The following is a 25,872-nucleotide window of genomic DNA, read 5'->3' on the forward strand; positions in this document are numbered from 1 at the left end:
GCTTGTCCCCTAGGTGGAGCGAGTTGCCTGGCGGTGGCAGAAGGAAGCTGGATGGGGCATCCCTTTCAGGGGGATGATTGGCTCGGAACTTTGTGTGCAGTGTGGTGAAAGAGAAAAGGGTGCAGAAGAGCAGAAAGAATGTGCTTTTCTTCTTTGTTTTGTTCTCCCACCCCTCTTGTTTGGGCTTTCTGGAAAGCATAAGGCCTCCCAGCACAAGAACCAGCTTGTGTGGTTATTCTACCTGCCACCTGCTGCCAGCTGTTTTGGTTCCTGTCAGCTCCCCAAATCCAGTCATTTAATTCAAACAAAAACATTTATTGAGGGCCTACTCTGTGCCAGGTGCTGCGGATATGAACATGAATAACTTATTTTCTACTTTCAAATCATTCTTGGCAGAGAGGAGCAGAGAAACATGTAAGGAAATAAACGTAAAAAAAATGTGACAGATGCTGTGATAATTGTGGATGAGGTGATATGCCAGCAGGGAGAAGGGACAGTGACAGAAGAGCCTTCATCATTGGTCTCTAATTACCAAATACAGTGGTAAGGCCTGGCGGTAGATAGATGAAGAAGAAGGGGTGTATCAGTTACCTACTGCCACAGATAATGCTGTGTAACAAGCTATTCTAATAGGGGCTTATCATCAACTACATATTTAGTTAATGAGTCCACAGGTTGGCTGGATGGTTGTCTGATATTCACTGGCTTAGTCAGATGTCTATGGTCAGCTTCAGATGGGGTGGTCAGTGATTAGGGAAACTTGGTTCTCCTCCAGTGTCTCCTGTGTCCTGTCAGCAGGCCAGTCTAGCTTGTTCTCATGGCAAAGCAGAGGAGGAAGAGGAAGCCCTAGGGCACACAAGGAAACCCGAGTCCTTTTCGCTGACATCCTGTGTGCCAAAGTAACTGTATGGCTGAGCCCAGGGTTGAGGGGTGTGTCAGAATTCCCTACCTATGGTTGTGAAGGAGTGAAAGAATGAAGAACTGATCTCAGCTATTAAATGACAGATTAATGATTTGAACCCTGACACTATGTGTGTTTGCCCTCTGGCTGTAACAGAGAGGAACTAGCTACATGCATCCAGAGAGAGTTTATTTCATTTAAAATTTATATCCATTGCCCAGGTGACAATGTGGTAACAATAATTGCAAATTATAAAAAGGAAAGAGGGACCCAAACCTTGCTTTTCTAATAAGTCAGTCATCTCTTATTGTTGTCTGATCCATAGCCACATTATATACATATTATGTCTTAATTGTAGTCACAATTTACATGGAATTTTGTATTTTTCCATTGCTTAGCCATTCCAGTTACCTTAGTTGTTTTCAAACTTTCACAAATATACTGTGTTATAGTGAACAACTCAAAGTTCATACCTTTTCAGGAGTGAAATCACAGAGTCAAAAAGAACGAACCTTTTTTTTTAAACACACTTGAAGTTCATTGCAAAGTATTGAAAACAGAAGTACCTGCATTATTCATTCTTTCAATCAGCATTTATGCAAATCCTTCAATATGTCATGTACTTGTTAGACATAAGGAAAACAGATGAAATGCACCAAAATATTTCCAAGAATATCATGAACTAAAAGTTTAAAGGTGAAGAAAATAAAACCAACTCTATAAAAAACACCTAAAAATGCTGCTTAAAAATTTTTTTTAATGTTTTGAAAGTCTAGTTGATCAGTTCATAAAGTAAGTGAAGTAAGCAGAGGCCAGAAAACAGTGATAAAGTGTGACTCTAGAATGATAAGCAAAAAGGAGCTGCATCTGACATTTGCTGGGTATTTGCTTATCCTTGGTGGCTGGGAGCCTTGTATAAATGTAGGTAGCTGTATAATTATTGTTCAAACAAGGGAATGCTATCACGAGTTACACTAAGATAATAGGCCTAAATCAAAGTCAGGCAACCCATGTGTATAACCATTCTATTGAAATGCTATGTATGGGAACTTGGGCCCCAACATGAAAAAAGACAATTAGAAGACCCTAAAGTCAGGATCCATGGAGAGTGGATGAGCAGTTAAAAAACCCATAGTGTAGGAGGAAACAATAGAGATTGTTGCCTGTTTCATTCTTTGCTTTTGGTAGAATAAGGGAGAAATGTTTCCCCCAGAGAATTCCTAATTTCAAACCCATGCTCATATTATTTGGGGGGCTAAAATTATATGTGTGGGGCAGAACTACAAAGACAAAAATGAAAAATTTCTAGCCCCCTGGAAGAAACAAACAGAAATCTGTTCTGGAAGAATACTCTCAAAAACAAGACTTCAGAATTCTTTAGGTGGAGTTTCTAGAAAAAAGAGTTCTCAATCAGTAATCACTGAATGCACAATGAAATAAGCTACCATGAGAGATGACAGAAACTGACTGTGGAATTAAATCTCCAAGGCTACAAGTATTAGACTCATCAGGCATGAAACATAATATAAGCATTTGTATTGTATAAGAGATAAAAAAGAATGTTGAAAGTAGATTAGAGGAACAAGAGATTCTCAAAGATGAATAGGCCTAGTCAGATCAACTAGGACTTTTAGAAGTGAAAAATGTAATTATTGAAATTATAAATTAAGTGAATGTGTTAAGCGGTGGATTTGACCCAGCTGAAGAGGGATTTAGTGAACAGGAAGAGAGATCTGAGGAAATTACCTAAAACACAGGACACTGGGAAAAAAAAACATAGAAAAACAGAGGGAAGTTAAGATATTGGGAAATGTCTGATTAGATTATCAGAAGGCGATGAAGAGAAAAACTGGAAGTGAAGCATCATTGGATGGGATGGTGAATGGGAATTTTTCAGAACTGTTAAAAGGTATCCATACATACAAGAAGGATTGTGTTTACCAAGCAGTGTAAATAAAGAGAAAGCCACATTTAGACCTACAGCTGTGAAATTGCAGCAACCTAAAGAAAAGTGATATTAAAAATAGCCTGAGAGAAAAGAGATTCTCTACAAAGAAATTCCACATGTGTAATGAGTTTTCCAACAGCAGTGGAAGCCAGAAAAGTGTAGAAAGAGTATCTTCAGTGTGCTAAGAGACAATAACAGCGCGTTGTATACCTAGCAAAACAGTCTTTCAAACATGAGAGAGGAATATCCAGATGGGCAAAAGTGAAGAGAATTTACCACCAACATACTTGTGCAAAGACAATTCCAAAGGATACAGTTTGGAATCCTTTGCAAAATGATACCAGATAGAAGAAGGAATGTTGAACAAATGAATTAGAAATGTATTAGAACTCTGAAGGGTTTCTAAATGATAGTAATAATAGTAATAATAATAATATAATTTGTTGGTTTAAAAATGTTATACCTAAATTATCAATGACATCGTGTGAGTCAGGAGGGAAGTGATGAGAATTAAAGTACTCTGAGATAATTGCTTTGTTGAGGAGGGGTATGAGATATTAACTTTTTCTGCTAAGCTAGGTATGCATGCTAACATTTCAAGGTTTAGCTCTGAAAGAATTGGTAAAAAGGGGTGGGATGGAATGGAATAAGAAAAACCAAAATAACCAAAATACTTCAATCGTTTAAAAGAAAAATTAGATGCAAGAGAAGAAAAAAATAAATAAAAGTAGGGGGGAATAGAAAACAAGAAATCAAGATGATATAAATAAGTCCAGATATATCAGTAATCAAATAAACTAATTTTGCCAGAGAGAAGGTAGGTTGTCAGATTGAATAGGAAACAGTATCCAACATATGCTGTTTACAACAGACATACCTGATACAAAACCACCCGGAAAGGTTGACAGTAAAATGATGGGAAAAGAATATCAGACAGATATAATCCCAGAGAAAACTGGGTAATTGATGTCCACAAAACATTGGTATGTACAGAGATGGTCACAACTTAAAAAGTTCACCAAGAAGATATAAAAATTCTAAACTTGCATGCCTGTCGTGCTATAGCATATATATATATGCAAAGCTGAATAGAACCCCAGAGAGGAACTGACAAGTCTCCTATCATAGTAGAATATTTTAACATATCCTTTTCAAATATTGAAAGATCAAACATGAAAAAAATTATGTGCATCCTTCGCAAGCTTACGTGGCACATTTATTAAAACGTAACCATGTGCTAGACCATACAACAAATCTCAGTACATCTCAGGGAATCATACTAAATTACTTATGGTTCTAAACAGAAATCATAATTGAAACCGAAAAGCACTTAGAACTGAATGAAAATCAAAATCATACGTATCAACAGTAGTAGAATGAAACAAACATGCAGGGAAACTTATAGACTTAAATGCTTATATTAAAAGAAAGCCTGAAAATTAAGAAGCCAAGTTCACAACTTAAGATGATATGTGAAGAACATTAGGATACATTCAAGGAACATTAAAAGCAAGATGTAAAGACAGAAGCAGAAATTGATCAACAAATTCTTCAACAAATTCAAAAGTTGGTTCTTTGAAAGCAGCCAATAAAATAGACAAAGCCATGGCAGGACTTATTGAGAAAAAGCTAGAGAACTCACCAGTAAATCAGTTGGGAGGCATAAATGCAAATACATTTATTCATTCTCTAAATGTTTTTGAGTCCAGCAATTCTCCTGAGTTCTAGGAATACAACGAAGATTAAAGCCAACAAAAGCCTCTCACTTGTGGAGCTTTCGATCTAAGAGATAAAGCAGAGTTATAGGAGATAATAAGAGAGTACTGTGAACAAAATCATGTCAATAAATTTGAAAACTGTGAAAGGAGCATATTCCTAGAAATGGATAATTTACCAAAACTGACTTAAGGAAAATATATAAAGTCTGGATTATTTACTAGTCATTAAACTTTCTTACTAAGAAAATAGCACCCCTAGATAGTGAAAAGATGATGTTCTACCTTTTTTTTTTTTTGATCAAAAGGTATTTGCAGTTTTAAGTCAACTTTTCCAAGAAATAGGAAAAGAGGAATACTTTTTAACTCATTCAGTGAGGCCAGGATATCCTTGATACCAAAACCAGACAAGGAGATTACAAGAAAGGAAAATTATCGGCCTACCTCATTCATGAATACTGATGCAGAAATCTTAAGCAAAATATTAGCAGACTGTATCCAGCCATGTATAAAATAGATCATACCTCATGGCCAAGTTTGGTTTATTACAGGAAACACAAGAGTGATCAAACATTGAAGAAATCCTCAAGTGTCATTTAGCATATTAATCGGTTAAAGGAGAAATACCATCTGATTATCTAAATAGATGCAGGAAAATTATTTGACAAAATTAAATATTCATTTGTGACAAAACATCTTATGAATAGTGTCTACTGAAAACCTACAGCAAATTTTTGCTGAGCATTTGCTTAGGGCTGTGCTCAATAATTAAAAGAAAAGAATAGGGAGCCCACAAACACCCACATGTTTATGAAAATTTGATATATGATGAGGTGGCGTTGCTGGCCATTAGAGAAAGGATAATTTTCTGTAAATGATGTTGAGACACCTGATTATGTATAATAATCAGGAAAAAATGAAAATGGGTCCCTGTCTTACACCGTACACAAAACTTATTCAGATGGATTAGAGACTTCAAAGTGAAAGGCCAAATTAAATGTTTATTTTTTAAAAATTAGTAAATTAGCCTATGAGGTCAGAATAGGGAAGAATTTATTCAACAAGACACCAAAAGCATAAATCATAAATGAAAGGGTCAGTGAATTCAACCACATTGAAATTAATAATTCCATCAAAGTGACATCAAAAAGAGAAAAGAAAAAAAATAGTTTCAGTATATGCAACTCACAAAGGACTAGTAAACAAAGTATACAAATTTTTTGTAATTTTTAAGAAAAATATGTAAAGTCATTTCACAGAATTCCAAAGAAAATGGCCACTAAACACTTGAAAAGATGTACAACTACTTTGTTAATCAGGGAAGTAAAAATTAAGATCACAAATAATTTAAAAAGTGGTACTGTTTGTCTCATTTATCAGTAGACATGCTCTTGTACTGTTGATGGGAGTGTAAATGGATACAACCAAACTGGAAAAACACTTTGGCACCATGTTGTAAAATTGAAGTAGTACCTATTTTTCAATCTTGGACTTGGATGTAATTGGTCAAAAACTGAGACATGGATGACTTCCTGCAGAAAGCTCTCCATCAGCTATCAGCAGGCAAATGACAACAGATTGAAGTCCTGCCCTGTGTCCTTATAATAAATGACATTGTTTGACTAGGCAGGGGCACAGTAGACTTAAACTCTCAAGTCTTATTTTCCTATCAAAAAGAAAAACATAAAACTTCCACAAAAATCAGTGCAACTAAAAACCTGGGCAGGCCTTATAAAGGAAGGAAATTCTGACACAGGCTACAATGTGGATGACCTTTGAAGACGTGCTAAGTGAAATACTCCAAACACAAAAGGACAAATATTATGTGACTCCACTTATATGAGATACCTAGTCAACTTAATAGACACAGGAAGTAGAATAAAGGTTACTGGGGGCCGAGGTGAGGGGAGAATATGGAGTTAATTGGTATAAAGTTTGAGTATGAGATGATGAAAAAGTTCTGGAGATGAATGGTGGTGACGGTTGCACAGCAATGTGAATGTACTTAAGGGCACTGAACTATACACTTAAAAATGGTTAAAATGGTAAATTTTATGTATATTTTACCACAATAAAAAAAATTAGGGGTGAAGGGGCCTTGGCAAGTGTCCTGTGAGATTAATTACTCTTAGGAGAATTAGTATGAATTTCATTAAAGAAACCAGTCATAAGCCAGTATATTTGGCATGTTATCCGAGCGCCTCTAAATTGGCAGCCACAAAAAGGAAAAGAAAAAGCTTCATGAATTAGCGGAGAGTCTTCATTTGCAAACTTTCAGCTTCGACGTTTTATAGATGCCAACAAAGCTTGGTCTCCAAGTGTCTGTCCCATCTGCCCACCACATACATACCAATGTGTTCATGCTGCCGTATTTATTGAGTGGTTACTATGCGCCGGGCACTGTTACAGGTCCTAGTGATGCCACAGGAAACTAAACGGACAGAGCCATTGGTCAGTAGAGCTTAGGTGTTGGTGTAGCAGGTGGCCGTGCCTCTGTGGCATTGCTTAGTGGTTGCTTAATTATTGTCACTTTGAACCCATCAAATGAAATAATTTGTGAACCCCTTTTGGCATCCTCTTCTTTTTGTAAGTAGAGGGATTCCCATCAAATGTCAAAACCATGAAGATAGATTTAAACAAAGTTTAATCCGTATCTTTTTAGATAAACCTAAAAAAGAAGTCATTTTACCCACTGATAGCTTATCTAACAAAATCTGACACAGAACCCTGAACTACAGGTAATAAATAAAAGGGGAGCTGCCCTGGAGGTGGGGAGAGGATTAGGGGACGAGGGAGAGAGGCTGGAAGGCCTGAGCCCCACCCTCTGGGTCACATCGGGGTCTGGACATTGATGAGGAGCCTGAAGAGCTGGTCCAAGAACACAGCATGTCTGTAGGTCCCTCCAGGCCAACCTGGGCCTCAGATTCCAGGGAAAGGTGTATCTTTGTTGTTTTCTTTCTTCTTAATTTTCTTTCTTCTCTTCCTCCCACCCTTTTTTTCATTGTGTTCAACATCTACGAAGAACCCCTGTTTGCTGGTTGTTATGTCCCTCCCTGGGGAGGATCCAGGGTACCCTGAGCTCTTCTCTCTGTCAGCTCACACTCTGTTGCCCCAAAGGGTAGCCAGCCTGAGAAGCTTACCTGTGGGACCCACAGGGACCTGTGCTGAGTCAGCTGATGGAAAATGTCAGTTTAAGCAAGACTTACAAAACTGTGTTAACCTTGACAGTCCTTTTAGACAAATCCAGGGCTGGGTCTTTTTGTGGCTGATCGTGCTGTACCATCACTTAAGTGACTCTCCTTCTGCATCCTGGTTCTCGGGGTCCTTTCAAGTCGAGCAAGAACTTAAGGGCTCTCACAAAGCAAGTGAAGGACAGTCCTAGATTTTTGCGTTTCCCCCACGCTTTTGTAGTCATCTCACCTGTGCCTAATCCGACAGGCAATTTTTTTTTTTTTTTAGGAACTTCTTTTTATCAAGTTGTTCCAGAATGTTTAGCTTGCCTTTCATGGAAATAGCAACTCTCACCTAATTCAAAGAATGTTTAATTGCCTTTCCAATTACATTTGAAGTAGAAGTGGCATAAAAATACATTTGGTAACAAACACAGCTCTCTTCTGCTAGTGTGGAGCTCAGGTGTAGGCGCATACAGGCTCCCACTTCCTGCTAGAGAGGAGCTTACCAGCTTTGGGCATCTAGCCTGCCCTGGGTCTCAGCTGACAACTTTGTGCTAAGTATAGGTTGGTTAAGAGAACGTCTAAGGGGAGGAATGGTTTCATTGAGGAGGCAGAAGATGTATCTAGGCTTTTGGAGCCAGGCAATCCTGTAAATTCTAATGACAGTTCTGCCTCTTACCAGCTGAAGGACTTGAGTAAATCACTTAACCTCTCAGGCTCAGTTACAAAATCCTCAATAAAATGGACGCTATTATTCTTGGCCCCATTCTCAGCCAGGCCCCTTGAGTACTCCATAGAAATGCACTTGACTTTACCTCAGTCTTTTGTGTTTCAAAGACCTTCATTTTTATCTCTTCAATCCTAAAGCTTGATGACTCAGCCTTCCCTGGCTGAGTCTTAAATTAAAAGAGAAGGACCCAAAGGAGCAGCTTTTTATTCCTTCACCAGGAGTGCAGACTCAGGAGACCAGCAAAGGAGCTGTGTGCTGGCTTAGAGGTGGGAGATTGGAGGAGATTCCAGGAAACTGCCTAGTCCTTGAGTCTTCAGTAGACTGTTTATTAGAGAAGGAAACCCTGGTCAGAAAGAGTGGGTGGTGGCCAGGAAGTGCTCCAGTCCTCAGGTCTGTAAGAGTTACTGGAGCCCTGGGCTGAGTAAGCCATGGTTCTTGCCCTGGGGAAGGTCACAGACTATTTAGAATTAACCAGTAAGGAAACAGAAAATCCCAGTGCAGCCTGCTCGGTGCTGTGAAGCAGGGAAGTAAAGGGGGCTGAAAGCAGGAGGAGGAGCCCTGTCTAGTAGGGAACGTGATGCAGCCTGTATCTTGGAGGGATCTCTCTAGGAGGTCTGAGCTGAATCTTGATATCCAGACTCTGCAGCTTCCTCGTCCTCTGCCCTCACATCACTCCTCAGCCCCCAAACACCCAGGCTGGCCCTCTCCCCAGTCGTTCCCTTGTTCTTCCTCTACTCAGGGCCCTGGAGAACTGGGAGTGGAAACTCACATGCAAGTTAGAAAGAGTAAACCAGATGCTGAGTAGGCCAGCAACAGGGACCACACCATTGCTACAGAAACACCTGTCTAGAATGCATTGCTCCCTTTCTAGGATTGACAGGAAACACATCTCAGAGGAAGCCGGCTGTGACCAGGACCTCAAAGGATGAAATGGAGTATTCTAGGTCAGTTGGGTAGGAATGGTGTTCCAAACATAGCATCCCTTAGTCTTGACAAAAGTCTTACGGGGTGAATATTATTCAGTCTGTTTTATAAATCAGAAAATTAAGAATCATACAGATTAGTTATTTGCCCCGAATCACACAGCTGAATATGACAGAGCTGAGATTCGAAGTTGTGTCTGCCTTACTCTCAGTCCAGAGTTCTTTCTCCTGACTTGGGGCTGAGTTCCCACCTGAATGTATGTACCAAGGAAAACATTTTATAATACATGCAATAACGATTTTATAGGATTTTTCTATGTAATAAGCCCTCTTTAAATTCAGTGGGTTTTGGGGGGCTAACTCCAGAACAGAGACCCTTAATATAACATTCTCTCCTTGAAAGAATATTTGCATTTGAAGCAGCAGGTGCAGAGGCTGAATTTTTGAATTGGGAACTGCATGCACTTAAAAGAAAAACCCTAAAGGAGAGGAGAGAAACCAAGAGAAAACATGCCATCCATATGGGGAAATGATGTATGTTCCTAGAGGCAATCTGTTGCATTTGCATAAGAGGAGTAGCACATAACTCAAGTTTTAAAACATTTGATAATACTTAGAGAGGTGTCAGATTTCACATCTTTTGAGGAAGATGAGGGGCCGCCGTGTATTAGCGTCTTGAGCCTGCCATCGCGAAGCAGGCTGCAGTGAAAAATGAGGCAGGGGAAGCCAGAGAGAGGGTAATAAGAATGATGAATGGTAAGGTTGATTTTGGAGGATTAGGATGGATCGAGGAAGAAAAAACAACAGTTGCTTTGGGGGAGAAGATCTAAAATCTAGAATTACCACCTTCCGACCAGACCTCTCTTTATTCCAGGCCAGTGCCTGCTTCGTTTCATTGCATGACCCAAGTCCGAGGGCTCTGAGTGTTTTCCTGTCTCTCTGCACCACTGCGGCTGGTGAACCCAAGGCCTTCTGGGATTCAATATGAGGCAGCTGGCCCCTGTCCGAGTACCCTGTCTTTTGGCACCGTCGCTCTGTGGCTCACGCCTGGGAATCGCCCATTCACCCAGCCAACTGCAGAGCACCCCACTGTGGGCCAGCCTGCCGGACCGTCATTGAGTTACTTAACCTCTCTTCACTTTGTTCTCATCTGAGAAAGCAGGGAAGTAATCACTCTATAAAGAAGATGTAAAGATTAAAAGAGGTGATACATTAGTATGGGGCTATGAAACAGGTAGTAAGCCTAGCATTCTCTTTTGTTTTTTTGTATTTTTTTCAAATTGAAGTATTGCTGATTTACAATGCTGTGTTAGTTTCAGGTATACAGCAAAGTGATTCACATATATATATATATATGTATATAAAACATACTCACATATATATATTCTTTTTCAGATTCTTTTCCATTATTGGTTATTACAAGATACTGAATATAAATAGGTCCCTGTGCTATACAGTAGGTCCTTGTAATTTATCTGTTTTATACATAGTCGTATGTATCTGTTACACTTAGTATTCTTATTATTAATAATCTATCGGTATTGTTTCTACTCTCTCTTGGGGTAATTTTCAGTCAGCTGGTGGGCAAAACCTGTAAACAAGGGATCATCTTCCTCATCGGTTTCAATGCTCACATCTCACAGACCGGAAGCAGGGACCCGCACAGGGGAAGCGGCTCACCCATGGTTAAGCACTGGTGTGTGGTGCATCATCTCGTGCCCTATTATTGTGCCGGAGAATGGCTTGCTCCGTGGAGGCGACTTTGGGTGCTTTAAGCTTTAGTCTTTTGTCTTGCCTCCACACTCACCCGTTCTTGGCTCATGTGGTAATTTTTTTAGAACTTAACTCCTTTGGTTGTTATTGATTTAAGTTATCCATCACTGGCTTGGTACACATAGCTGATGAAGTTCAGATGCATTTATTCCTGGAAATATCAACAAGATCCCTAGAAGCAAGGTGATGGTCTGGAAAATTTGCCCTGCAATAATAGCACTTTGTGGAGCATGTATCCAAACAGTTCTAAGAACTGTTAACTGTGATTTGTTTAAAACAGAAGAGAGCTGGGGAGAGAGGAGTCGTATATACTATATGCTGTTCCAGACACCATATTATGAAATCCTGCAGCAAGGAGATCTGACCGATTTTATTCATTCCCCAGCATTTCCCATGTATTGTGTGTCAACACACAGAACCATGACCGTGGAATGCCTTGTGGGACAGTTTACTTAGAAGCCCACCATAAGAAACATTTCCCTAGATAATCCAGGCACTATTAAGAAGAAAGGGATTTTGAGAGAGGGGAGCTAAGTGCTTGTTAACTATGGACATCGAACCACTAAAGTTTGTAAGAATATGGAAATGAGGGTTTTGATAGGGAACAACATTTTTACCTAAAAGTCCCTATAATGAGGAAAACAGTTTCAAATATCTATTTCTAAAAGCTCCGTCTATATTACAGGTTCTTTATAAAACTAGTCACTTTTCCATTCATCACCTTTACCTTGAAGGGTTGGATTCAGGTGTGTATTTTTTTTTCTCCTAAAGCATAAGATAGTGTTACCAAGTCCAAGCTCGCTCTGCTCGCCACACGACAGGCCAGTGAACCAGAGACGAGGTATTGAGGCAAGGAATATGACTTTATTTGGAAAGCCAGCAGACTAGTGTCTCCAAAAAACCATCTTATCAGGGTCTGGATGCCAGTTTGTTTTATAGAATCAGAGGGAGGGGCTGTGAGGAAGTAAAGTGAAAGGGCCATCAGTCTTGCAAAACATCTCCAGGAATGACCAGCCTTGGTGAGGGGATATGTTAATTTCTTCTTTTCTGCAGCCATTCACACAGGTGGGCGTGGCAGATTGCCTGCCTGTGAGCTGAACAGAGGCCCTTTCGTTTAACATTCAGGCAGAGGGGCAGTGGTCCCGGAGGCAGGCCATCATGTATGATAATAATAACAAAAGCAGCAAAAAGCAAAGGTTAAAGTCAAAGGAACAGATCCACCGTGGAGTCGGATTTAGCTCTTCCCTGCAACAATAGCATACCACCAACAACCATTTTTTCATAAAAACAGAAATGCATAAATCATCTTTACATATGCCATCTATTATAAGTCCTTGGCCAGGAGTTAACCAGCGAAGCTCTTATGTTGGACAGAAGATTTTCGTTGTCATTCCTCATGTCTTTAGAAAGTATTGTAAAAATTCTATGATGTCTTCAGTCTTGTCTTTATAAAGTTAACCAAATCAACGATATCTAATAGTAGTAACACACACTGGCTTCCAGTATTTTGTTGCAAACTTGCCTATCAGTGATGCAGTAAAGGAATTCAGCATGGGGTGCTCCCTCCGTAAGTTTTCTTGGAATCCTTTTGTTATTCCAATTGAAGCAACTGTACGTTCAGTGATTCCACATATGCACTCTCCATAAAACATTACTGTCATTAAAGTGGGAATTCACTGCTCAGAACTTCCCCAGGACATCTTTCCTTTAGTGCTCCCTGAAAAGTTGTTCTTTGTGTATTTCATTTTCGAAACAGAATCTTGCAGGTAGCATAGGATGATGCACATCAGAATCCTCTGTACTTTGATTTAACTGTATAGCAAATCTCTCATGTAATTTGTTCTAATCCTAGTTTCTCTAGGCTTTCATCATTTGTTTTCTAGGACTCGTCCTACCGTATTTGCTGACCAAGGAATTTACTTCGTTTGTTACCACATTATCTTCTGTGTGTTTTTCCAACCATTTTTGCCAAGGCAGGAAAAACAAGTGTTTTCCTTATTGGATTTTATTATCTTTCATTTTGATGTATGAAATCTCCAAAGAGACTGCAAAACTCTTTTCATGGGCTTTAGTGAAACGTTGTAAAGTTCGAGACTGGCTATCACGAGACCTTAAACATCATCAAAAATTTATGGAGGCTCATCTTCATATTCTGGATGCTTTGTTTTTAAATGTCTTGCTAATCATGCATCTTCGTACTCACATTAAGTAATATCTTAAGGCATAATACACACTTGGGGTGAAGTTCTTCCTTAACGATCGTGGTTGCAAATGGTTTTTGAAATAGTCTGGAGGATTTAATTTTTCTTTTAACCAACTTCTTGTCAGATCTAATTAGACAGACATTTCTCTACTTGGGGATGTAGCTAAGGAAGAGCTCATATTTGGAGCAGAAGTGTCAGCTCAGCTGTTTTCTTGCTGGTCCCATAAGCTTGTGTTGCTAATATTCTCAATCTCTCGTTTCCTTGTAGAGCTGGTTTTTGTTTTTAATACACACATTTATTTGGAAAAATTTTAGACTTGCAGAAAACTTGCAAAAGTAGTACGTAGAGTCCCGTGTGCCTCTCATCCAGTTTCCCCTAATGTTGACGTCTCACGTAACAATGGCCACCTTGTCACAAGTGGCACACCAACATTGGTGTATTGCTGTTACTAAATGTCAGGTTTTATCTGCATTTCACCCGTTTTTCCATCATGTCCTGCTTCCTTGGTCTCCTCTAGTCTCTGACAGTTTCTCAGTTTTTCTTTGTTTTTTTTTTGACTGAGCTTGATACTTCTGAGGCATGTACCGTACCTCACACCGCACCATTAAGGATGCTAATTAACAACCTTTTTTTTTTTTTTTTTTTTTCAGGCAAGGCTTTACTGGGGCCCCTGCTGCAGCAGGGAGAGGGAGAACAAGCAACAGGTTCCCTTGCTGGCTCCCTTGCTGAGGGCGGGCAAGCTCATTCCTTGTATGGGGTGAGGGTAGGGGTGTGTCCAGGGGTCAGGCGGGAGGGGTGGCTTAGATGTTTTGCCCACCCCTCTGGTGGTGTTGTGTGTGGAGGGGTGGGGCTTGCTCAGTACCCAGTTTTTGCTCCAGGCTCTTCAAAAGTGGCAGTCGGGTTTTTTGGTCTCTTTGTATCTTTGCCTCCAGAATTTGCCCCAGCTGCCAGGCACACAGTTATTTTTAGACCCATATAGTTTCTTTGTATTTTGTTGCTCAGGGAGAGGTGTGTCAGGTGCAAGCATTGAGCACTGCAGCAAAGGGTCCCAGGTCCCCGGACGGTCTAATTCCCCACCTGAGAGACTCTCCACCCTTACTCTCAAGGGGCCGAAGGTCTCTTCTTCTGAAACTTCTTCCTGCTGGACAGGGGCCGCGGGCCCTAGCCTACCCTAGAGGTGTAGAAGACCCTCATTGACTCTCCCAAGGACCTGTAGGGACCTGGGCCACTCTCCGCTGGAATGGGCTGAATTCCTTGAGTCACCAGGAGCCTTACTTTCTTTCGCTAAGGTGGTCTTTGCTGGGCTTCTCCACTGTAGAGTTACTGTGTTTCCCTTTCCTTCTTCCTTTTTTGGAAGTGAGTCACTGGAAGTGAGATTAGACTTTACTTCCTGGGGAGAGGGTGAAGTCTTTGTATAGCATTGAGGTTCTTCTCTAAGGAGATTTGTCTCTTTCCCCCTATTTATATTTATTTCTTAAATCATGTGGTCATAAGTCGAAATGGACTCACATATATTTATTTTGTACTTTGGGTTATAATGCAGAACTCTTTTTAAGTCCTTTGTTCATTTTGTGACAGTTTTATTTTAGTTAAATATTAGTGTTATTATTAAATAACATTAGTAAATGCACTAAAATAGATACTAGTATGATTAGTAGAACACTTAGCCAGGTTTATTTCCTATCAATATGTGAGGGCTCGGTATCCTGCCCTCTGCATTGACAAGTTAAGTATGGGAGCTCGAGTGACATAAGACCTCACTCCCTCTCTTTGTCTCTCTGTCCCTCTATCTCGCTTGCTCTCCACCTCTGCTTTCTCTATTGTGGCAGGATGACTTCTGGCAGCCTCCCCAGCCAATGGGTAGAGCTTCATCATTCAGCAAATACATGTTGCACGCTTGCTGTGGGCCAGGCACTGTTCCAAGCACTGGTAGTACATGAGAAACAGACAGTGCAGGCCCTGCTCTCTGGAGCTTACATTCTAGTGCAGAATGCAGATATCAAACAAGAAAACAAATGATCAACTTGGTCATTTCAGGCAGGGTAACATGCTGTGAAGAAATCCAAGCAAGGGAATGTACAAGTGACCAGCATACACGATCTCATATTGAAGACAGACCCTCTTTCCCCCCATGACTGGAAAGCAACTCTGTTGACCCTTCATGGGACTCACGCCCATGAATGGTCAGGGATGTCTCATTGGTCAGCCTGAGTCACATGCCCTTGCTCTGGCAGGTCAGGCGTGACCAGTAGCCCTATTTGAATCATCAGAAGAAGGCAGGGTCTGGTCCTGTGAAGGAAGGGTGCAAGGCACACAGAAAAGCAACAGCGGGCCACTGCACGAGGTGTCTGCTGGGATCCTGGAAGCCAGCTTTGCCTTCTTGGAGTTTCCAAGTACTGAATCACTGGGTGCCCACCCCTAGGGGAGTTACTGACATTCCGCCCGTTGGCTCCTCAACCAACCTTGGTAGCATCCCTCAGCTGCAGAGTCCGTGCTTGTCTCTAGAGGTGGAACCCACTTCCCTCTGCCCTCCTTGTCCTCAGATCAGCAGAGACACACCCATGAGGACCCTATGGGGACTCTGTGAAAGTGAGTAGAGTCTTAGTAATTAATTCCGTAGAGAGGAAGCACACAGGGCTGGTTACCCTCCACGGGTCACCTGACTGCAGAGAAGCCGCGTTAGGCAACGTTGTGGAGGATGCTTGTACTGCATGCATAGCTTTCCCACTTCCTGCTCTCACAGGCCCATCGGCGTTCTTCAGACAGGCAGAATCCAGTTCACATTGATTGCTACCCCCATTTTATAGCAAAAGGGAACCAAAAACATCGAACATGACAAACGTTAAAGAATCTTCTCCAGTCTTCTAGCTGGATCTTCTTGGATTCATGACCCGCCCAGCCCTGAGTATTATCAAAGATAACCATTTTCCTGTTCTCACTTTTTTTTTTTTGGCCTCTTCTCAACCTGCAGCACCTCAGGCAGGGGAAAATAAGAAATGTTACAGATGACAGAACAAGAAATGATAGGCTATAGGACAGGGCCTCGGATGCATGCACTGGCCTAAGTGTCTACATTTTCCAGGTGAGGGAACTAAATCATCACTGAGTTTGGTCTGTTTTCTTCCCCTTTCCTGGGTGATGATGCATTTTTGTCTGGGAAGAATTTTCTTTTCCCCTGGGACTTGTAAAAAAACAGGGAACAACAGGCACCTTTGTGAAAGGAGGCAAAGAGTCACAGAGCATCTGTGGCTTGAAGTCTTCAGTATCAAGGACACTGTTTTTATTTCATAGCTGCTACCTTGTAATTGTCAGGAATGGGAAAGGAGAAGGGAGAGAGGTGGAATAGAGTCTTTAGCAGTTGATGGGGGAAGAAAAAAACCAGAGTGGATTCCACGGCAGTCAGCCACATTGACCAAACCTGTCACTGCAGGCAGCGTTGGACAGACACAGGTCTTTCATTCAAGGAGTCCAGGTTTTAAATACAGACTAAGGGACAGCCTCACTGTAGAGAAGATCCCATGCGAACGGACAACGTATATTCCCAAGACTCACACATGCTGAGCGCCCGTCTGCTCCGGGCTCCGTGGCGGACACCTTTATATCTCGTCTCACTGATCCTCTGAAGAGGTATTATTATTAGTTCCTTTTAACAGATTGGAAACTAGAGGTTCAGATACATGAAGTTGTTTGGGTGACAGAGTTGGGCAAAGCAAGGGTGACATTCGCCTCGCCCCCTGCCTGCTAGCACTCTCCAGTCTCTGCCCACCTAGTGTTTACCTTCCTGACCAGCCCTGACTCCTTGAGGTCCAGCCAGGATGAGCCTGCCCCTGGCGTGGCATCTCCTCTGGGCTGTGTTGTCTGTACCCATCCCACCCGTCTGCCCCAGGCTGCCTCAACCTGCCATTCCTCCTTTAAAATCTTGTTTCTTTCCTCTTTCCTTTCCTGTCTCCACCCAGCCTTCCTAGCTGATACGGTGGATGTCTCATGAAGTCTAAAACCAGATTTCTTTTGTAATTTAATGCGCATGTGTGAAATGCCTTCCTGCTTATCAGTCCATCACTCCTGGTCTTGACCACAAACTGCAAGGCAGTTGCTATTATGTCTCTTTTGTAGATGAGGGGCTGCCTCTGTGTTATTAGACAACTATGTGCCGGCCATCTAGCGGATAAGAGCTGGATCTGGGGCTGGGATGCAGGTGCGTGTGCTCATCCTCTTCTAGCATGCATCATAATCCTGAAGAGGACAAGGAGAGAGACTTGTGAGACTGTTGTCCTCCTTGAAATACCAGACAAGGGACGAACAGGGGGAGCTTAAACTCCTTCAAGAGAAAATGACAAGCTGTTTGGCCCTTAAACGAAGAAAAGGGGAATATGTTTCTCCATCCTAAAGCCCACATGAATAGGGCTTTTATAACTGATTCGCTGTAGACAGACAGAATGTGAGGATTATTGAGAATGTCATCATCATGATTTCCATTCTTGAACCAAAAGTCAGCTATTGAATACTAACTACCCGCCAAGCAGTATGGCATTCAGGAAGAATAATAAGTCATGGTCCCTGCCGGCCCAGAAATTCATATTCCAGTGCTGCCAGGTGCAGGAATGTAAATAAATAATTACAAGAGCATGCAACAAGTTCTCAGAGTTAAGTACAAGAGCCTGTGGAGCACTGAGGAAGGACCCAGCAACTACCGCGGGTGGTATGTTAGGAATGCTTACTGTGAGAATTGGAAAACCCAATTTGTAGTGGCTTGAAATAAAATAGAGTGTTTGAATGTCTTGCCTAAGAGTTCTGGAGTAAACAGCTGTAGAATTGGTTTGTAGATCAGCAGTGTGTTGACCTCACCGTCACAGGATGGCTGTCATGGTGCCGGTCCTCACATCTCTGTTCACAATAGAAAGGTGAGTGGGATGGGAGGAAGATAGCACCTTATCTGAACCTTATGATTAAGAAATCAAATATAGACTTCGTCATATGTCTTTTTGAGCAATCCTGGGCCACATGGCCACCCCTAGCTGCAAAGGAGTCTGAGAAATCAGAGAGTAGAATCATCATGATTGCTTGGATCTTAAATAGATCATGAGGCACTCACATGGGCTAGGGACATTGCAACTACAAACAAAATGAATGTTCTGTTAGGAATGAAGACTAGGGTGGAGAGGAAGACTACTAGGAGGCCACCTTCTGGCATGAGTGGTCGGGAAAAGAGTTACAGAAGAAGTGCATCTGAGCTCATCTATGAAGGACAAGTAGGCGTGCATATGGTAGAGAAGAAATAAGGATATTCTAGGCGGAGGGGGGGAACGGCATATGTAAAGGCACTGAGTCGTGGAAGACAGGTTCAAGAAATACCAGCAAGTTCTTTTCGCCTGGAAATAGAGTTGGGATTGTAAGTGGGAGCCAGTTTGCAACAGGCCTCACTGCCAGTCTAAGGATGATAGCTGTTATTCTGTGAGCCAAGAAAGTCAGTGGAGGTCTTGAGGCAGAGACCCATTTGCCAAATACCCCTTATCTCAGTAACGAGGAACACATAAGCCCCGTGTTCTTACTCACCTGGCATCTGATTTCTTAGCACTTTTGCACCATGAATTATTTTTATGGGCCTGTGGGTTCCGAACGCTTCAGAAGCCAAAGTATTGGCTGAACTCTTCCCATAGCCTTGTCCTTGTGTTGCCTTGTTTCTGTCTTTGAAATGCTTTTTCCTGCGCCCTTGATGGGTGATAGAGTTTCTCCTTTCTTCCCAGATGATGTTTAGGTTTGCTGGACAGTAATCAATTTCTCAGGCTCATTTCAGGCAGACTCCAAGTCTGCATGTATACTCAGCCTTTACAGACATTTCAGACCCAATCAGATCACACCCCTGGGGCCCCTGATGCCTGGCAGCGTCTGCGGCCCACCTGCCATGCAACCTGGATGCCTGCCTCTCTTCTTCCTCCCAAGCTGGAGGTTCTGTGATATCCTAAATCACCCTGCAGCCTTTGTATCCCAGGGATGGGTGCAGTTGCTTTGTTTGGGAGGGGAGAGTAGGTTTCATTTCCGATCCTGTCATCTTCTGAAAATCTCATGTTCATTGCTGTAAACAGTCATTTGATGATTATAGACATGGGAGAAAGAGAGATTCCTAATGTCTCTGCTTCTTTGAGGTCGAATCCTGAATCTCCCACTTTCTAGCTTTGTAATGTGGGGCAATTGGCTGAAATGTCCTTACCTGTAAAATGGAATAAAGAGAATATCACTTGTAGTATGAAGTAAAGGATGAATGAGCTATGACCAATGAAATGTCCAGAGCAGTGCTTGGCGCATAGCGAACATCCAATATGTTAGCGGCTAATAATAATAATAATTATTACTATGCTAATGTGTCCCAGCAAGTGGAATAAGTTATGATCGGTTTTCACAAGCCTCACAGACTCACATGTACTTACCAGCTTCTTGCAAAAATGTATTTTGGGCACGTTCCCAGTGTTGCTCTGTCTCGTGTGTGAAAGCTTGTCAGTGTATGTCATCTACACCACTAGCTTGCTGCCCCCAAGCCAGCGATGATGGGTGATTCCGTCCCCCAAGGGACCAGGAAATGACATTTCTCAGTAGTCAGACATGTGCTGATCAGAATCATCAGCGATACTCATCCTGAGTCAGAGTGTCAGAGGCAGGCGCGTGCTTTAGTGGGAGGAGCCGTGGCCTGGGAGACAGAGCTGGGGACCACATCGCCCTCTGCTCTGACTCTGGGCAAGTCACTTTGTCCCCCTGGGCCTTGGCTTCTCTTCACTTGAAGTAGCCCAGCCCAGAAAGGATCACCAACAACCTCTCTTTACCATCTCTTTAAAAGCACAAGTCATACTTGTAATTTATAATGGACAGTTATGTAGTGTCTGCCTCTTCCCCTCATTTGTAGGTTCCAGAAAGAGAGTCCTGATCTTTTGTGTCCATCTCTGCAATCACAGCCCCATCAGTGCCTGGCACAGAGTCGGCGCTCACTTTAGTATTTGTTGAATGAATGAATGATGTGGTAGAAACAGAAAGATGTGGGAGTAAGACAGGCCTGATTTTGTATTAGGATTGGCTACTTACTAGCTGAGAGACCCTCAGGATTATTGTCTATAGAATAGGGATGATAATAGAAGCAACGTTACCAGGTTGTTTTGAGTATTGAATGTAAACACACACACACACACATACACACACACACACATACATATGCATACACACCCCATCCCTGGCCTATATCTAGCATATAATAGGTATTAGGTAAACAATAGGTTTTACTTACTTCTCTGGAGCCTAGCACAGGGGAATGGAGTATTCTATGTTCTGGTGATTAAAAACCTCGGTTCAAAAGGTAAATCTGAATATACATTAATAGACTTCGAGTGAGCTGACCTATTACAGGGCAGCCAGGTCCACAGGGTTTTTTAAAACCCCCTTGGCCTACCAGTGACCCACCATCTTCTCCCCCTACCTTGCTTTAACCTTTACCACTTTTTATATAACCTCAGAATTTACCTGTAGATGATACACAAACCCGGATCCCTGGGCAGACGCTGAACAGGATGAAACATGATGGAATAAGAAATGGCCGGGGAGGGCGGGGGGGAGCACCAGGAGACCTGCATCCTCATCCCAGCCCTGGCCTGGTCCAAACTCACCACGGGATCTTGGGCAAGCCCCCTCTCCTCTGCAAGCCTCCCCCTCCACACCTGTAAAGTGCTCAGCCATTGACACAGAACATGATAGCAGTCAGAAACCTGGGGGTTTGGGTTCAGAGCTGGGTGTGTGTCTCAGCTCTACAACCTAGCAGCTATGATGTACAAGCAAGTGAAGTACCATCTTTGTAAAATGGACAGTGGGACTCAAATGGGCTCCTTTGGAGCATTTAAATACACAGTGTCTCCAAAGTGCCTGGCAGATTCATGAATGATAAGTTACAATTTGTTTGTCCGGGGACTCATAGGCCAGCCCTGATTTCCCCTTAGTTCAAGTTTCTCCCTGTTGAAGAAGCCCAGGTTTCCTGAGTCAGATGCACATGCATCAGCCTTCCTGCTGGCTCAGCACTTGGCAAGGACCAGAATCTTTCACAGCAAAGACGTGATCCCCACTAGGTATGCGTGTCACCAGCTCGCATGCAATTATTTTAATGCCTGGCCTGGGGCCTTCTCCTGCCCGGGTTGGCTGTATTCTCAAGGGAGTCTTCCCTCTCCTTGCCTCTCGCACCCTTCCGAGGGCATAGGAAGAGACTCGCACATTGTACACTCATCCTTCCCTGAAATGCAAACACTGCCAAGTGGCCTTGTTCCGAGCAGGGTCTGCCAGCCCTTTCTGCCCTCTCCTGAGTGCGAGATGTCTGCTTCCCTCCCCACGGCTGCAGAGGACCTCCTGCTGGCAGGAGGGGAAGGAGGGCAGAGCCCTTGTGATGCAGGCCCGTGGCCCCATCTTTGAGGGGGAAGAGAACCCACATATCTGGAGCCACCGTGACGTGCAGACCCTGTGCCAGGCATTTGTGTAATCCTCTTATAACCACTTCGTGAAGTCGGGGTTACTGGTCCCCACCTTGCACGTGAGGAAACGGAGGCCACAGGACATGTAACACGTTGCCCAGGGACGCACACTGCTAGTGAAGAGCATGGCTGGGATTCAGACCTAGGCTGGTTTGACAGCCCCAGTTCTTGCTCTTTGCTGGTTAGGGGAGAGCTGGGATGTGGTTTGGACCAAATGGGTTTCCTGTTATTCGCCACGCTGTGAGAGAGGGGCTTGGTCTTACAGAGCAGTGTTTACCCAGCTCAGCCTTGACGATGGTCAGATAGGCTGTCCCTCCAGCCGTGGGAGGAGAGAGTGAGGGCCCTGGGGGGCCAGTGGGGGAAGGGGAGAGCTATGTTGTCTCTTCTGTAACATGACAAAGCATGAAGAAGGAAGTCTGTAGAACCTGGCTTCTCCTGTTCTCCACAGAGTAGAGGAAAGAACTTTGGAATCAGATTTATTCAGATTTATGCTTGAATCCCAGCTCCAACATTTACCAGCTTTGTGGCCCCAGGCAAGATATATCTCCATAGTTTCTTCATCTTTATTTTTTTTAACTTTTCGATTTTTTAAAATTTATTTATGTATTTCTTTCTTTCTTTTCGGCCGTGCCTTGTGGCACGTGGGATCTTAGTTCCCTGACCAGGGATCAAACCCACACCCCCTGCATTGGAAGCGCAGAGTCTTAACCGCTCTGCCAGGGAAGTCCCCAGTTTCTTCATCTTTAAACTTGCATTCCTTGTTAGGGTCATTGTGAGAATTAAAGGAAGGCAGTGGATGTGAAACAACATGGAACAGCATAGGGTTCCACGCAGAGGTGACTCCCCAGCCCAGGGAGTGAGCCGTGCCCCCGGCTTCACAGCCGACCCGTAATTGGTGTCCCTGGCCCCTCCCACCCCACCACTCACATCTCCTCCATTACAGTCAGAGTAATCGTCCTAAAACCCAGAGTTAGTAATTCCCCTTCTCTTTAAAAATCTCCAGTGATGCAATCTGAGTTCAGAAGATGGTCCCACGGGGCCAGGATCTCCCCTGTCACCTCTGCAGCCACACCTCCCTCCCTCCTCACCCAGGCCTTCTCTCCCCAGGAAGCTCCTGCTGGGCCTTCAAGCCTCAGCACAGGCACCTCCTTCCAAGAGATGCTTCTCTAAGCATTCTGTTACCTGTCTGGGGACATGATTCCCCAGCAGACTGTGAGCGGGCCAGGGTCAGGCACTACCAACAGCCTCTGGCCATTGCCCAACTCCGTATACTGTAGGCACTTCATAGTTGGCGCCAGCATGTATTGAGTACTCATCCTGTGCCAGGCGCCACTTACGTGCTTTACATGTACATGAGTTGATTGTTCACAGCAGCTTTGGGAGACAGTGCATCTGTCAGTCCTGGCTGGAGGCAAAAACCGTACCAATTATTTGAACAGAGAATTTAATCTTTAAAAACGATAACTAGACGTAAAGTGTTCACTTGGTAACTATAAAAGCAAAAATAGAAAATTGCAAGAAATAGTTCCCACCCCTGGAGCTGAAGGAACAGAGGGAAGAGGTGGGAATTATTACAGCTCCAGGCTGGAAGCCACACGCTGGGGTCAGCAGGCAGCCCCAGAGGCTGTAGCACCGGGCGGTGACGAAGGACCATGATGTTGGGTCTGAGTTTTGGAAAAACTGCTGCTGCTGAAGGACAGAAGTGCCACCTCTGGCGTGGAGAAAGGAGGTAGGGACAGGAACGCAAGAACAGGAAGCTACGGGAAGGGGCAATTTCCTTTTTCCTCCTCTAGACTTTGTCTCCCTCTCATGGCCCCCGTTGGCAGCGCCAAACAGGCAGACAAAGCAGAAGTAGGGTTTGCAGAGTCCTGGCCTCAGCATCAGAAAGCAGGTTTGGAGCCAAGAGATGAAAGCGTAAAGACTGGCCTTGGCAGGAGCTGTTACTATTCCATTTCACAGATAAGGAAACTGAGGCACAGAGCGATTAAGTACTCTTCCCAAGATTAAATCACTACCTAGAGCAGAGCCAGGATTTGACCCCAGGCAGTCTGGTCGCAGTGCCCTGGCTCTTAACCCCTGGACCGTAAATGTTGAATGAATGAATGAATGGGCAGGCCCCCAGATACTGCTCAGACCAGTGCCCAGCCATGCTTCCCGCAAGCACAGCTTCTCCCGGCTTGACTGCTTGCTTGTCGCCTACCAGGTCATTCACTGGAACTCCCCCAAGAAGCTGCGGGTAAAGAACAAGCACGTGGAGTTTTTCCGCAACCTCTACCTGACCTTCCTGGAGTACGACGGGAACCTCCTGCGACGGGAGCTGTTCGGCTGCCCCAGTGAAGCTGACGTCAACAGCGAAAACGTGAGTGGCCCCAGGGCTCGGCTGCGCAGGCAGGAGTGGCCTCTCTGCTGGTCTGCCAAGGACCTCCGGTGGCAGGCCCCGTGCCAGGCTCAGGGCAACCCCAGGAGGAACCTGGCACCATCCTCTCCTCAGGGCAGGGGATGGTGGCCGGGGGGACTGGCACGTTAGCAGATCACGGCTGTGCACATCTCTGTGGATGCAGCGGGGGTGTGCTCGCCCAGACTCGGTGAAGTCAGCAGGGAGCTTCCAAGCAGAGGAATCAGAGTGAGGCAACAGAAAGAGGGTCTTTCCACAGCTGGGAGCTCTGAGGTCTTTATGGACACGGCACCGACATGGGAGATCCAGGATTCAGGGTCAGTGCCTGGGAAAGCACAAAAGATTTTCATAAATGGTCACAGGCATTGCTGACATCTGTATTATCCTGTTTCTTCACTGTTGATAATTATTTTTGTATGTTATGTCTCATTTGATGTTCACAGAAACCCTCTTTTCTCCCCAATTAGAGTTAAAGACATTTAAGGCACAGAGAGGTTAAGCAGCTTGCTCATGGTCACATAGCATGTAGGAGCAAAGTTGGGACTGATTTGAAGTTCTGAGGAGTAGGATGTGGGGGAGCAGCTCACTGTAGTGGAAAAGGCAGGGCATGTGGAGTCAGGCTGACCTGGTTTGGCTTTCATCCCTTCTGATTTCCACCTGCGTGACCTCAGGCAAGTTACTCAACTCCTCTCTGTGCTTCAGTTTCCTCATCTAATAGAAATAAGAAAAAACTGTTACAGTGCTATTCTGAGACTAAGTGAGAAACTGCGTGTAATGCACCTAGCTCAGCATCTGCCACATGTTAGGTGCTTGATAAATATTTGCTCCCTGCTCTTTCCTTGACCTTTAGTGTTAGACACAGAAGTAATTGGTTCATTCAGTCAGTCGACAAGTATTTACTGAAGGCCTTCTTATTCTGAGCACTGAGGATTCATAAGTAAAAAAGGGCAATGGTCCCTGCTCTCATGGTATTGATATTCTAGTGGAGGAGACACAATAACTGGAAGAATTATCAGGAAAAATTATCAGCCAGTGACTGGTGCTGCATAGTGACATATGAAGTCAGGGAGGACTTCTCTGAGGAGGTGACATTTCATCTGGGACCCAAATTCAAGAAAGAGACAGCCTTGAAAGAGCAAGGGATCGGGGAAATACAAATCAAAGCCACAGTGAAATATCTCCCTGTGCCTGTTAGGATGGCTATTATCAAAAGAAAAAAGATAATAAGAGTTGGTGAGGATATGGAGAAATTGGAACCACAAGGTAAAATGATGTAGTTGCTATGGAATACAGTATGGAGGGTCCTTCAAAAAGTAACAGTAGAACTGTCATGTGATCCAGTGATTCCACTTCTGGCTCTTCTGGGTCCTAAAGAATTGAAACCAGGATCCCAAAGCAATATCTGCATTTCCATGTTCACTGCAGCAGTATTCTTAATAACCAAGCTATGGAAACAACCTAAGTATCCATCGACAGGTGAATGGATAGAGAAAATGTAGTAAGTAAATATATGTAGTACATATATATATATATATATATATATATATATATATATATATATGAATACTATTCCACCTTAAAAAAGAAGGAAATCTTACCATTTTTGACAACATGG

At 43.3% G+C, this 25,872-nt stretch overlaps 1 protein-coding gene across 1 annotated transcript in view; it reads left to right on the forward strand.

The window, feature by feature from the left end:
• LARGE1 (LARGE xylosyl- and glucuronyltransferase 1) overlaps positions 1 to 25,872 on the forward strand; it is a 558,406-nt gene that overhangs the window by 474,883 nt on the left and 57,651 nt on the right. Inside the window, exon 10 of the mRNA XM_057740821.1 lies at positions 24,066 to 24,221. Coding sequence (XP_057596804.1) covers positions 24,066 to 24,221 — 156 coding nt within the window. The remainder of the gene's footprint in view (positions 1 to 24,065; positions 24,222 to 25,872) is intronic.

The sequence above is a fragment of the Hippopotamus amphibius genome, chromosome 7, assembly GCF_030028045.1.
Source record: "Hippopotamus amphibius kiboko isolate mHipAmp2 chromosome 7, mHipAmp2.hap2, whole genome shotgun sequence".
Lineage (NCBI taxonomy): Eukaryota > Metazoa > Chordata > Mammalia > Artiodactyla > Hippopotamidae > Hippopotamus > Hippopotamus amphibius.